The following is a 12400-nucleotide window of genomic DNA, read 5'->3' as shown; positions in this document are numbered from 1 at the left end:
AATTACCATTCTGAAACATCCTGTTGTAAGCGCGTTTGAGGAGGTGGTTGGTTGTCTCCTGTCGTCGCCGATTCGGGGTCTGAGTTCGGCTCAAACATGTAAGGCCGGACAACATTTCCCTCAGCAGTGACCATCATTACCGGTGTTTCTATTGACTTTACTTGTGAGTATCACTAATCCACAGCAAGCTACAGCATACATGAACCTAGTTACCTCTGGTTGGCCTGACCGTGCGTCACTCAGAAAACAACAGGCCAGTCAGAAGAGAGGCTCATGAATATTAATTAGACAGGCCAAAATCTACCTGTTCTCAGCAGAGCTCCTGAGAGAGGAGCTGTAAAAATATATTGAGATGGTTTTTGGTACTTATACCACAAATATATATTCTTAAGGACATCAAAACCTAAAATAAAACTCCAGAAAGGTGTAAAATATGTGACCTTTAATGTTTGTGCTTTATTCTGTCTGCAGTCCATTCGTGAGGTGACAGGATATGTGCTTGTGGCGCTGAATCAGTTTGAGTATCTGCCCCTGGAGAATCTGCGCATCATCCGCGGCACCAGACTGTATGAAGACCGCTACGCCCTGGCCATCTTCCTCAACTACCGCAGAGACGGCAACTTCGGTCTCCGTCAGCTTGGCCTTAAGAACCTCACAGGTACAATATGAGCCTACGAGTCCACAGGTCACATGATCTGTGTGTTCATTTTTTTTTCTCTGTCCTTGTCTTGCTCATCTTTGTGAATGTACTTTATTGTGCAAAAAATGGCATCGCTTTGATCATCACGTCTTTGTTAAAGATGATTTGTCATTTGCTTTGAAATCCATTTTAATACATTGATCCCTTCTGGAATCACTCATCACGACATCAATAACTGCTGAGAACGCGTGTCTGTCATATACAAGCACACAGAGTAAATTTCAATGGCCGAGGCCTTTGTGAAGTTGGTGAGTGCTCTCCGATGTCTCTCGCAGGAAATATACGGGGAGTATTCATGAATATGGATATCATACTAAATTGATTCCTCACAACTTCCATCTGAAATGCCTTAGCTGGTGTTTGAGCTGCTGGATGGATGAGGGCCGACGCTGGCAGTGAAATACTGCTAAATATCTGCACCTGGAATTGGATCCATAAAACTCAGTGAGAGGTTTGGTGGGGAACGCTGGAGCTTGACCAGTTTGATGATGGCACTGCTCTCATATGAACCAAGTCTTTATTATAGCTTAGATCTGTCAGTTTTGCAGGAGCTAATAGGCTAATAAACTAGCAAAGGCTGAAAGAGCTAAACATTGATTGGATACTGTTTACTTAGTACAGTAAAGTCTGCTGTAGCACAGTAAAGTTTGACTTTCTTTAGGCCATATTTGTAAAATATTTGAAGAATATTTCAGTGGCAATTGCTTTAAGACAACTCTGGAAATGTGTCTTTCCCAAAAATGTGAGCAAAATGTTGGCAGTTATGGCAGTTTTCTATGTATAAATACTCTCTAAATACTGCAAATAATGTATACAATACTGATTGGTGTCTTTAAAATATTTTAATGTCTTTTTAGAATAATTGCAAAGAAACAGAAAAAAACTGTAATGCTGAGATAATTTTTATTCAAAAGTCTTTAACAGTATTTATTTGTTTGTTTGTTTGTCACTTTTGATGAATTTCTTTAGAAAAAAATCTTACTGACTCTAAACATTTGAACAATGATTTTAAATGTTTAATTAATGTCAAAATCCCAAAAGCTGCATGAAACCAGTAATATTGTGAAATATTTTTACAGTTTAAATTGTTATATTTTTGTGTAATTTTACTCTAGTCTTCAGAGATAATTCTAATATGCTGATTTGTTACTTCAAAAATATTTCTTATTATAAATGTTGAAAACAATTGTGCCGCAGTCAAAAAGAACAGAATTATATATAATCCTTAAAAGAAGAAAGCATTATGTATTTTCCTTTTAGATGAGAAATAACGACATGAGGGTAAACGTCCTTTCCATTCATTCACTAATTAGTGCGGTTTGTCTGTGAAGGACCTCTTTTCAACAGCCCTGCTCTTTGTTCCATACCTATTGCGTGCTGCCTATTAAATATTCTTCAGTATTGTTCGGTTAGAGTGTGTTAAAATGTTGTTCATTTCACTGCAAGGTCATACATGCATTATATACTCATTCAGAGATTTTTCAATTGGTTTTTGAATCAGTAGCTAAATTTAAATGCATGCCTCACCATAGGGTTAAAAAAGTATGAGGCCCAACTTAAGACAGACAGCAAATGCAAACCTCTGTGGAGTCTGACGTTCTAGTAAACAAACATGATGTACAAATGACAGTGTTTAACGTCTAATTTGTCAGATGCATGTTGCATAATTCATAATAAGGATGGTGAGTTGGGGGTTTTGATGTTTTTGTAAGTGTCTCTGTACTTTCTGCTTCACTGCCAGGGCTGGTTGGAAATGTTTCTTCCTCACAATACCTGATTATTGCTGTTACACAACAGCTTCGCTTCCTTCTGATTGGCTAAAAAAAACTAGTATAAGTGCATTGGCATGACATTTACTATGTGCGGCTTTTGTCTTCTTTGACTAATGACAAGTGGTATGTTTCTCCTTAGCTGTTCCTCCAGACACTTCCATGGTGACACAGACTTTAATAGTTGCTGGGAGTGGTGAGCATTGTCTGTCCGTTTATTATGGCAAAACTTTGGAAACGTAACAGAACTGTGTAAGATCAAAACAGTGGTGATTACCCGTCAGCCTTCAGTGCGAGTAACCAGGATGCTGTTGGGCTCAGAATTGTGGGCAGTGTCACTTTTTTAGCCCAATATAAAAAACTATCAAGGCCATTGTCATTTATTCATTTTTATATCTAAAATGGTTTGCAAAGTAGCATTATAGTATACATTTTATCAGTTTGTGTTATCACATGGAATCAAACCCATGACCTTGTTGAATAACTTACACATTAAAGAAAGTGGGATGGGGCTGGGGGGTAGATAAAAATTCCTGAATCTAAAATATTGCTGAATTTTCAGCAGTTAAAAACCGTTATGGTGCTTAATATTTTTATAGAGATTGATAAATTTTTTCAGCATTCTTTGATGAAAGGAAAGTACAAAAGCACAGCATTGATTTCAAAATAGATGTTTAACAATGTCAAAGTCTTTACTGTCACTTTTAATCAATTTAAAGCATCTTTGCTGAATAAAAGTATTAATTTCTTAAAAATACAGGCCCCTGAACTTTTGAACTGTATTTTTCTGTAGATTACAATAGAGGATGACCATAAATTATAAAAAATATATATATATATATTTTGAATGCAATGCAAAATGCTTTGCATAATAGTGTCTTCCAAATGCTTGTAAATTTATAATTTATCCCAGCTTAATATGCAGAGTTGACTACAAGTCATATTTAGTTTGATTCCTTGAAAAGTGATGGCTAAATTGTATATTTTTAGAGGCAGTACTATCTTTTTGTAATCTGTGGCAGATGAATGAATAAAGAGCGACATTGTAAACATAATGGATTCTACACCTCAAAATTTTGTTTGTTTTTGCTTTAATTTGAATAAGTCTGTATCACTGATAAAGGGCTGATTGTGATGTGAAATCTGGCTAGATAGTTAACCCAGCGTGCATAAATTGTTCAGGAACACCATCTCACTCTTATGGACCAATGTTTCTGGTCCACGAAACATCTTCATCCACTTGCTGTGACTAGGCAAAGGAAATAGAGCAGAGAGAGAGACGTGGCATAGCAGACCGGGTAAATAATGTAAGCTGCTTGTATTGTTCCACTTACCCAGTCCCTCTTCTAGAGTCCACTGGATGCAGCGTACATAACCCAAATGCAACATTGTAATGCTGACATCACTTACAGCCTAACTGTGCTGCATTTCGTGCTGTATTTTTGGAAGATGACAGTGTTTAGAAACGTCCAGGAGACCAGGTTCTCCCAGAGGAGCGTGATCTCCTGTCTTAGGCAGACTAACAGGGAACAGCAGTGGAGTCAAGCAACGTTTGAAATCCCAGCCATGCCCACAGGGAAGGAGACAACACAGAAGCTCTGCTCGCTCATTTACTCTGTCTCTCTCATCCGTCTCTTTCTTTACCTACATTCATTCTTTTCTTGTTCATCCAGTTTTCTTTGTGAAATCTACTGTTGCTGCCTTCTTACCTTTAACTGTATCTTTCTCTTGCTTTCATTGAGGAGTATAGCAAGGGGCTTGAAGAAAGTGCATGTGTCTTCCACAGTGTTAAGGAAGCTTTTGAGTTCCATATAAAGGGTTAGTTCACCCAAAAATCATAAACCTTAAAGTGATTCACCCCTAAAGTGAACCGACTTGCTAAAATGAATCAGTACCAGCTCTAATGCCATGGTGAAAGTTTGAGCAAAACATGCTAACTGTTCTGTCTTTAGCCGCACAGACGAGCACAGAAGACTATTTACAGTCCCAGCCTCAGAGGAGACAAGAGAGTAGTGCATTTATTGATTTATTTACTGTATATTGAAAACAGATGTTTTTAGCAGGTCTGAGCTGTAATGGCGCAGCTCTATTCTGGAAAAGGGGGCGTGGAGCAGCAGCTCATTTGCATTTAAAGAGCCAGGCCCGAAAAACAGCGTGTTTCTGCTGCCACTCAATATAGGCATTTTCAAAATGATATAATAAATTATCTGTGGAGTATTTTGAGCTGAAACTTCACAGACACATTCTGGGGACACCAGAGACTTACATTACATATTGTAAAAAGGGGCATAATATGTCTCCTTTAATAGTATCTGAGTGTGTTTGATTATTTCATAGCTCGCTCTGTTGCAGGGCTCCTCGTTTTATCAAAATTTGCCACTACTTGCTGTTATTGGAATGATTACACTTTTAGGCAACAGCTAAGTTAGTTTGTAGCTATTTTTAGGGACTTACTCCCAACACTGGTTTTCTAAATGTTGAACATAGTCAGCGCCCTGTAACCCTGAGACAGATCAAAGCTGGAACAGAGCCCAGCAACATCTCTCTCGCTCTCTGTCGAGGACTATCAGCTTGTCAGACCTTAACATTATGAGCCTTTTGATCCCCTGTCACATTATCATGTCATTCCTCTCATAGCAGTTCTCCAGAGATGTGTAAAGTGATCAATACCATCCATAAATTATATCTAAGTGAATAAAGGCTATTAACTGCTCTGGGTCTAATCCCGAATCTGATCAAACCGGCTTGTCGGCATTGCTGCCACAGCTGAAGTCCTTGGGGGTAGAACTTGTCCTGGATAAAATCAATTTGTCACTGGTATATTCTGATATTGCTCTATTGATTTTCGGAGAGGTGGTGTGTGGGAGATACAGTGATGTGGTGCTCGGGCTCCGGTCACAGGGCTTCCCTTGTGACTGGCTTTCAAACGTCATCCCTGCTGGGTTATTAAGTCAGAGTCAATGGAGTGAGCTATTTGATCTATTCATTTGAATGTGAAATGGAACAGCGCTACATTCAATTTGCCTTGAAAAGCATTTGAAACATTTGAATGTTGTTGATTAAGGATTTTTTCATTAAATAGTTTTCTCTTCTTTCCATTTCTTTTTACTAGTTTTTTTGTTTTTTACATCTATGTCTTTTCAGCTGGTCTACACAACATGATGTGATTTGTTCACTATCAGACTCACTGGTAAATCTGACCATGTTCCTTTTTTCCTTGTTTTTACTGTTTGCTTGGTAACACTTTTAATGAAGACTATATACTGTATAGTGTATATATAATGAATCAAATGCTATTAATAAAAAATTTGGAAACCCTTGATTGAATATGTCATGATCTATTGTCATGAAAAATATTTGGTGTTTGTTAATATTTTAAACGAGAAATTAAACATTTCTAAATAAAATAAACTTCTTAATAAATAAATAAAATTTTCATTGATTGATTGATTGATTGATTGATTGATTGATTGAAGCATCTTGGAGATGTTGCCACAGTTCTTCTGGATTTAGTCTGTCTCAGTTTGTCATTCCAGACAGACTGGATGATGATGAGATCAGATATTTGTGTGGAGCACTGGCTGTTGTCAGACTCCTTGTGCAAACAAAAATCTCACTGGATTATTACAATTAAAGGCAAAATGAACGATTGGAAATGTAAACTAATATTTCCTACTGACACACTACAGCAAAAGATAGAAATAACTGACTTACACCATTTTTTAGCTGGTGAAAATACTAGTGTTCTAATAATTTTGGCCACCACTGTATAATAATTAATACTGTAATACCTACTGACTCTGCTATTGATTTATTAAAAATGTGCACAAGAAACAATAAAGTGTAGATGTTTGATAAGTAGTGTAAAAATATTATTTATGCTTTAATAATGCCTTGTATTATATAATACATCGTATATATATATTACATGTTCTCATAAATAACTGCAGCAGTTAATAGTATACATTTATAATATTTATGCATTAATGGTTGTATCTTTATTTTTACCCTTTTAATATAACAATGAATTGAGTAGTGCAATATTATCATGAATTATACTGTAGCTTTCAATTATTTATGAAAAGACATAATGGATTAGAAATGTGCATTGTAATGTGCTGTGCATACAGGCTTCATGGAAAGCGTTATCAACTGCTGCTGTCAGTCCAGAAAGAGCTGTGTCTTCTTGTGTCCATGTCCTCACAGACGATTTGTAATAATTATACCTCGTCTCACCGCTGAGGCAAAGGTTAAATTTCGCATCCTTTCGTTGACATTTCAAAGTGCCGTTCTGTTGTTATTTTCAGAAGAATTAGAATTTTTTTCATGCCTAGACAAATATTTTTTTACTCAACATTTGTGCAACTCCTTGTTGTTCTTTTTAAAGCCGAACACAATTGCTTCTTAGATAGTAATTACCTCACAATAATAACCGCCTCCATGAGAACACATGAGTGTTGTAAATTTAACACAGTTTCTCTCCTTGTGTTGTTCTCTGTCTTTTAAAGTTTCTTTAGTTCTGTGTCCTTTTCTTTCTCTCTCTTTCTCGTTTGCCCTTGATGGCAGCTTTTGATCACGTTATTTTCTTCTCTACCCAGAATCCGAATAGAAAATTATCAATGTCAAATGTGTGTGGTTTGCATGCATTCATTCTTTTATCGATCTGTTTGTTGGTTAATTTCTTCATTTGTTTTTTCATCAATTTGTTTGATTCATTTGTTGATTTACTCATTAATTCATTTGTTTTTGTTATTTATTTTATATACAGGCTATCAGATTTCTATTTTAATATGACTATATGACTCCCAAAGTAAATTCTTTTAAGGGAAGGGTGCAACCAAGTATTTACTTACTTCACTTTCTTCTCCTCTCCTACTTTCCAAGCTTCTTAGGAACTGTTTTGTGATTATTAGAGCTGTAATTCATAATTCAACCTTTGATTAGACGTATTATTTGATATGATCATGAATCTCTGATTGCCTCTTACACACAGTGTCGTAGTTGCACTGCTCATTATTCTTATTTTCAGCTGTGGAAAATGGGTTTAAACTTCCTGTCCTTCATGCAAGCTATTTATTTTCCTGCCTTTTAGAACAAATTATCTTGAAAGAGGACTTTGTTTTTGTCAAGGTTTGTGTCTGCGCTGTCTCAAGGTTCTGATTTTGTACTGTACGCTAGTAATTTTTTTTTCTTGGTTGTTATGGATTGTTCTGTCATCTTTAACTTGATCAGAAGCTTTTGTATCAGTTAATGGTGGGTTTTTGTGTGGTTCATGGCCTTTTGTTCACTTCCAAAAAAAATAAAAACATTTTCAGCTTTGCTCTTAACCATTTTTGTGTTCTACACTGTACTACACTGTTGTATTCATATGCTAGAATCACAACATGACTTAAATAGTCACAGTGGTATTCGCAAAGTGTATTTTAATGCATTGTGTACAGAAAAAGAATAAGCTTGAATTGATAGAGACATTTTGAAGATCGGTCAAACTACACAGATGCACAAGTATACATAAGCACAGTGTTTATAGAGTTCTAATACTCTAATCTTTACATACTGACATTGCATGTTGTCGCCGTATCTTACAGACTTGAGACTCTTGAGGCTCTCTTGTGTTTTGTGGTTTTGTCCATCTCCTTCTACTTCTCATTGCTGTTCTTTCTTGATGATTTACCTGATATTTACTTCACCTTTTGTTTCAGATGCAGCACAGAGCATGTAAAGTAATAGGTGTGCACTACTCAGAATGGAAGTGACCCTTCGCAAAGACCCCCCTCCCCTTTACTGTTGCTATGTCCAACAAAGCATGCCGCTCTCACGCCTCACATCATGTTCTCACACAGTGAAAAATACATTGTGGAGCAAAGAGGAAACTAACAATGTGCCGACAGACAGGATAAAGCAGGTTACTTTTCGGTATGAAACAAAGTCTCAGCTTTCAAATGTTGTCGTTTTTTAAGAAATTCAAACAATAAATACCATTTTGCTCTTTTATGTGTCGTGACAGATCGCTGTACTAGTTCGCTTACTAGTTTTAGCATGAAATAAACATGAATGAACATCAGAAAGTATGTTCTCTCAACTGCGAAAAGACGTCAATACACAATTTTTCAAGTTCAAGTCCACCGACGTTAATCTACTCTACTGTCTGGTTTGTTTGTCAGACAAAAATGGCAGATTCCGTGTTATGATTGGTCAGATCGCCCTGCGTAGGATCAATTGAAAATGCCATTTGAATTCATTTCAGTAACTGAATTTGAATCTAATTTGAATTCAGGCAGCAAACTGGATGTTGAATAAGAATACAAATGTGAATGAAAGGAAGTAGAAATAATAACTAATTGAAATCCAGTGAAATTCAGATTATTGAAATTAACTAGAACAGCAAAGTTTGTCATGATTTATCAAGCTTATAAAGTCTTTATAAAGCCTTGCTTTAAAATTTTGAAATAAACGTACAAAGCCCCAAAGTTTTATAGGCCTTACAGACAGATGGATTTTTGGATGGATGGATGGATGTGTTTGAAATGCCACCAATAAAAATATGAATGCTGTTTGAATTCCAGTCTAGTTGCAGAATTTGAATTTGAATTTGAATTGAGGCAGCAAACAGGATGTGGAATTCTAATTTGAATTTAAGTAAGTAGAAGTAAAATGAACTAAAATCCAAAGAAATGTAGATAATTGTAATTTTTAACTAGAACAGTTTGTCATGACAAATGTTGAATGTTGGCTTTACAAAGTCCTGTTTTAAAGTTTGGCACGAAGTTTAAAAATCCCTGGTTTATAGGTCTTTTATACATATGCATGGTTGGTTGGTTGAATGGATAGATATGTTTGAAATGGCACCTGTAACAATTTGCATTTAGTTTACAGTATATATTTTATATTGAATAAATTACTTTTTGTACACATACTGTACATGCACATACACAAGACTGGCCCTTTATTTTTGCTCTCCAATATACCTGCACCTGTTCAAGGAGAAAATCTCAATGATCGTGCATTAACCTCATTGAGTCCTGCTCAGCGTCTCATGAAAGCGTTCTGGAACAGCACACCAGAGATGAAAGACATAGAACGAGAAAAGAGGGAGATCAGCCTTTGACTGCCTCAGACACACGTCTGTCTCGTGCTCTCTCTCTTTACCCATTTCGGTTCTTTTTCGGCTCAGCGCAGTCTGTGTAAAGGGACCCGAGAGGAGGAAAAAAGAAAATTACTTTTGTTGGTGCTTGCACAGCACTCATTTCCATCTTTCTCGCTGAGGCTTCCAGACCCCGGGTCACTTCCAATTGTGTGTCTAATTGATTACTTCCCATGCAATTACGTTTGTGTCATACTCGATTTTTCACTGTTTGAGGCGCAGGGGAGCGATCCTCCTTCTGAAGGACAACAGCTGCACTGCAGCAAATCTAGAATGTGGCTGTATTATTAATCTTTTGGCGCAGCTGTAGTGCAGTAATAACCAGCGACATAAACCGCAAATGAAAGGTTACAGAGGTGGAAAGGACAGTGTCAATGGCAGGACATTTTCTCCCTGGGAATTGAGGAAAAACAGCATTAAAAGTGACATTATTATGATTCTGCTCATTTGCAACATCACAAAAAAGTGCGTCTTTATTAGGCCTTGGAAGAGACCGTTGTCTTTACATTTCCCACTTACATATTCTTTGTGGTTTTCACTTCTTAATTTTGCTGACTGTTTTCAAGATCATTAACTGAAGCTTTTGGGAATTATGTAAGCTGTGAGAAAAGAATGTAATGAAATATTGATGTCCAACCGCAGAAGGACTTGCGAAATTTGAATCATTAGATAAATGTGACCCTTCTGCCCTCAAAAAGGAAAGAAAAGTATGTGATGGTATTGTATGGACCCTCTTTTAGAAATGACTCCTCCTCAGTTTTTGGATTAGAACTTATTACATTTTAAGAAGATTATTTAGCCTTCATCATTGCGAAGGAAAATAAATAGTGTGTAAAATCAAATAAAAAAATAAAATAAAATTTAATAATTGTAAAAAACAATAATTTGTACATATTTGTTTGCTAAAATGTTACCTGAATGGATTGTAAAAATACATGATTTGGTTTGGTACATAGACAGACAGACAGATAGATACATAGATACATAGAAATCAAGTAAAAAAAACAACTGTAGCAAATGTACTTCTCTTTTTAACTGCAGTGTGTTTGTATATACAGAACACATGCAGAGTGTACTTTCCTTCTCCATGGAGATGAAAGGTTAACAGAACTGCTGAGAAACAAAGCCCTGGGAAGTGGAGTAGAAAAATGGAAGAATCCCTTTTTAAAAGTTGTATTTAAAGCCTATGATGTGAAGAGAGAAAAAAGAAAGGCGGTAATTACACAGAGATCAAATAGAAAGCGTGGGGCAAGTGCTAATACCCACTCACCCACCCCAATCACTGGAGAAAACAGGCCTATTAATAATAAATCTGGTGTCATCATTAAGAATCTGAATGATTAAACATATCTCCTGGCTTCAAACACCACTTTTCGTAGTCAAAAAAGAGAGATGGAAGCCTATATCCACACACATATGGCTCACACTAGGGCTGTGACGGAATTAGATTATTTCTTACCACGGTGAAGAACCAACAAATCACGCAGTTTATCATTTGTAACCCATTCTTTGTAAATTATTAAAAGAATAACAACCTGAGAAAGCTGCAGAAGGAACAAGCCGAGCTCAACATGCCCCAACATTGCTTAGTTCTGGTGTGTTGTGCTAAACTTCGATTCCTATTTCTTTAGACATTGTTTTTCGGGTAACAGTCCGTGGATATAAACGCACTTGTCCAAACGCAACTTGTTAACCTGTTAACCCGCACCTGGATGCCGGCGCACTGAACGCTCTTTGTTTGCACGTGTCAATGTTTACGAATAAATTAAATGAAAAGGGACATAATTAATCTTGACAAACTATATATCATTCTAAAGGTCTAACCCTCAAGCATTGATGATAGATCGCTGTTTTTCAATGGAAAGCTTATAAAGAATGTATTTGCTACATTTGTTTAAGCAGTACACATCAAAACATGCATAATCAAAATGCAGTACATACCAGATTCATCGTAATAACAAGTCATAAACGCATCCACAGCTGTAAATCCCAGTTTAGTTAGAAAGGTAAGGGGGTCCACTGAACAACATCCCATAGAGCAATATGAATGGTAATTCCTTTGTTTACGTCTCATTTCTTCGGGGACAGTTAATGTTTGTATCCGTTATGGAATAACTTACGCTCAAAAAACTGCATCTTGGTAGTAAAAAGCAACATGGTTACGTAGCATACAGTGTCACAAACAGAATGAGACCATCCACTAAAAAAAAAGTAAAAGATACGCGGAATATTGTTTATTTGAATTCTGGCACTCTCTCGTGACGGCTCATGACGCACGCTGTGACTTGAATTGCTTATTTAATATTGTCTTCACTCATTAAGCTGAGAAAGTAAAAAAGTAATTCAACATTAAAAAAACGTCTCCAGGTTACGCATGTAACCATGGTTCCCCGAAGGGAACGAGACGTTGCGTCGAACGCTATGGGAACGCCTTCAGCGTGACCAAGCTCTGAATCACATGTGTAATCAGTCCAATGGATGGGCGAGACATCATGGGCGGGGTGACGTAACGACCAGGAAGCTTAAAAGCACGTGTGGTGGAACTGCTGTCAGCTTCTAGGAATGAAGCAAGCCACCAGAATTACAAATCCCTGCCTAGTGTGGAAGAGCACAGCTAAAGCGAGAGAACGGAGCCAGGAGTGGCGCAGAATGCAGGTAGGCACTTGACAAAGTAGGCGGGGACATCCCGCCCAAGGCCAACTTCAGAAGGAGTGAGTTTTGACACCCAACGGAGAGGGGAGATCAGAGGACTCGAGGCTATGGAATAGCATCCTGATCCACCGCTTA

At 37.1% G+C, this 12400-nt stretch overlaps 1 protein-coding gene across 1 annotated transcript in view; it reads left to right on the top strand.

Annotated features, from left to right (window-relative positions):
- Positions 1-12400, top strand: part of LOC107741926 (receptor tyrosine-protein kinase erbB-4-like) — a 375191-nt gene that overhangs the window by 220402 nt on the left and 142389 nt on the right. The window contains exon 3 of the mRNA XM_016554742.1: positions 472-658. Coding sequence (XP_016410228.1) covers positions 472-658 — 187 coding nt within the window. The remainder of the gene's footprint in view (positions 1-471; positions 659-12400) is intronic.

This window comes from Sinocyclocheilus rhinocerous, unplaced genomic scaffold (genome assembly GCF_001515625.1).
Source record: "Sinocyclocheilus rhinocerous isolate Xijiao unplaced genomic scaffold, SAMN03320098_v1.1 scaffold226, whole genome shotgun sequence".
NCBI lineage: Eukaryota > Metazoa > Chordata > Actinopteri > Cypriniformes > Cyprinidae > Sinocyclocheilus > Sinocyclocheilus rhinocerous.
This window is presented reverse-complemented; position numbering and strand designations above follow the sequence as displayed.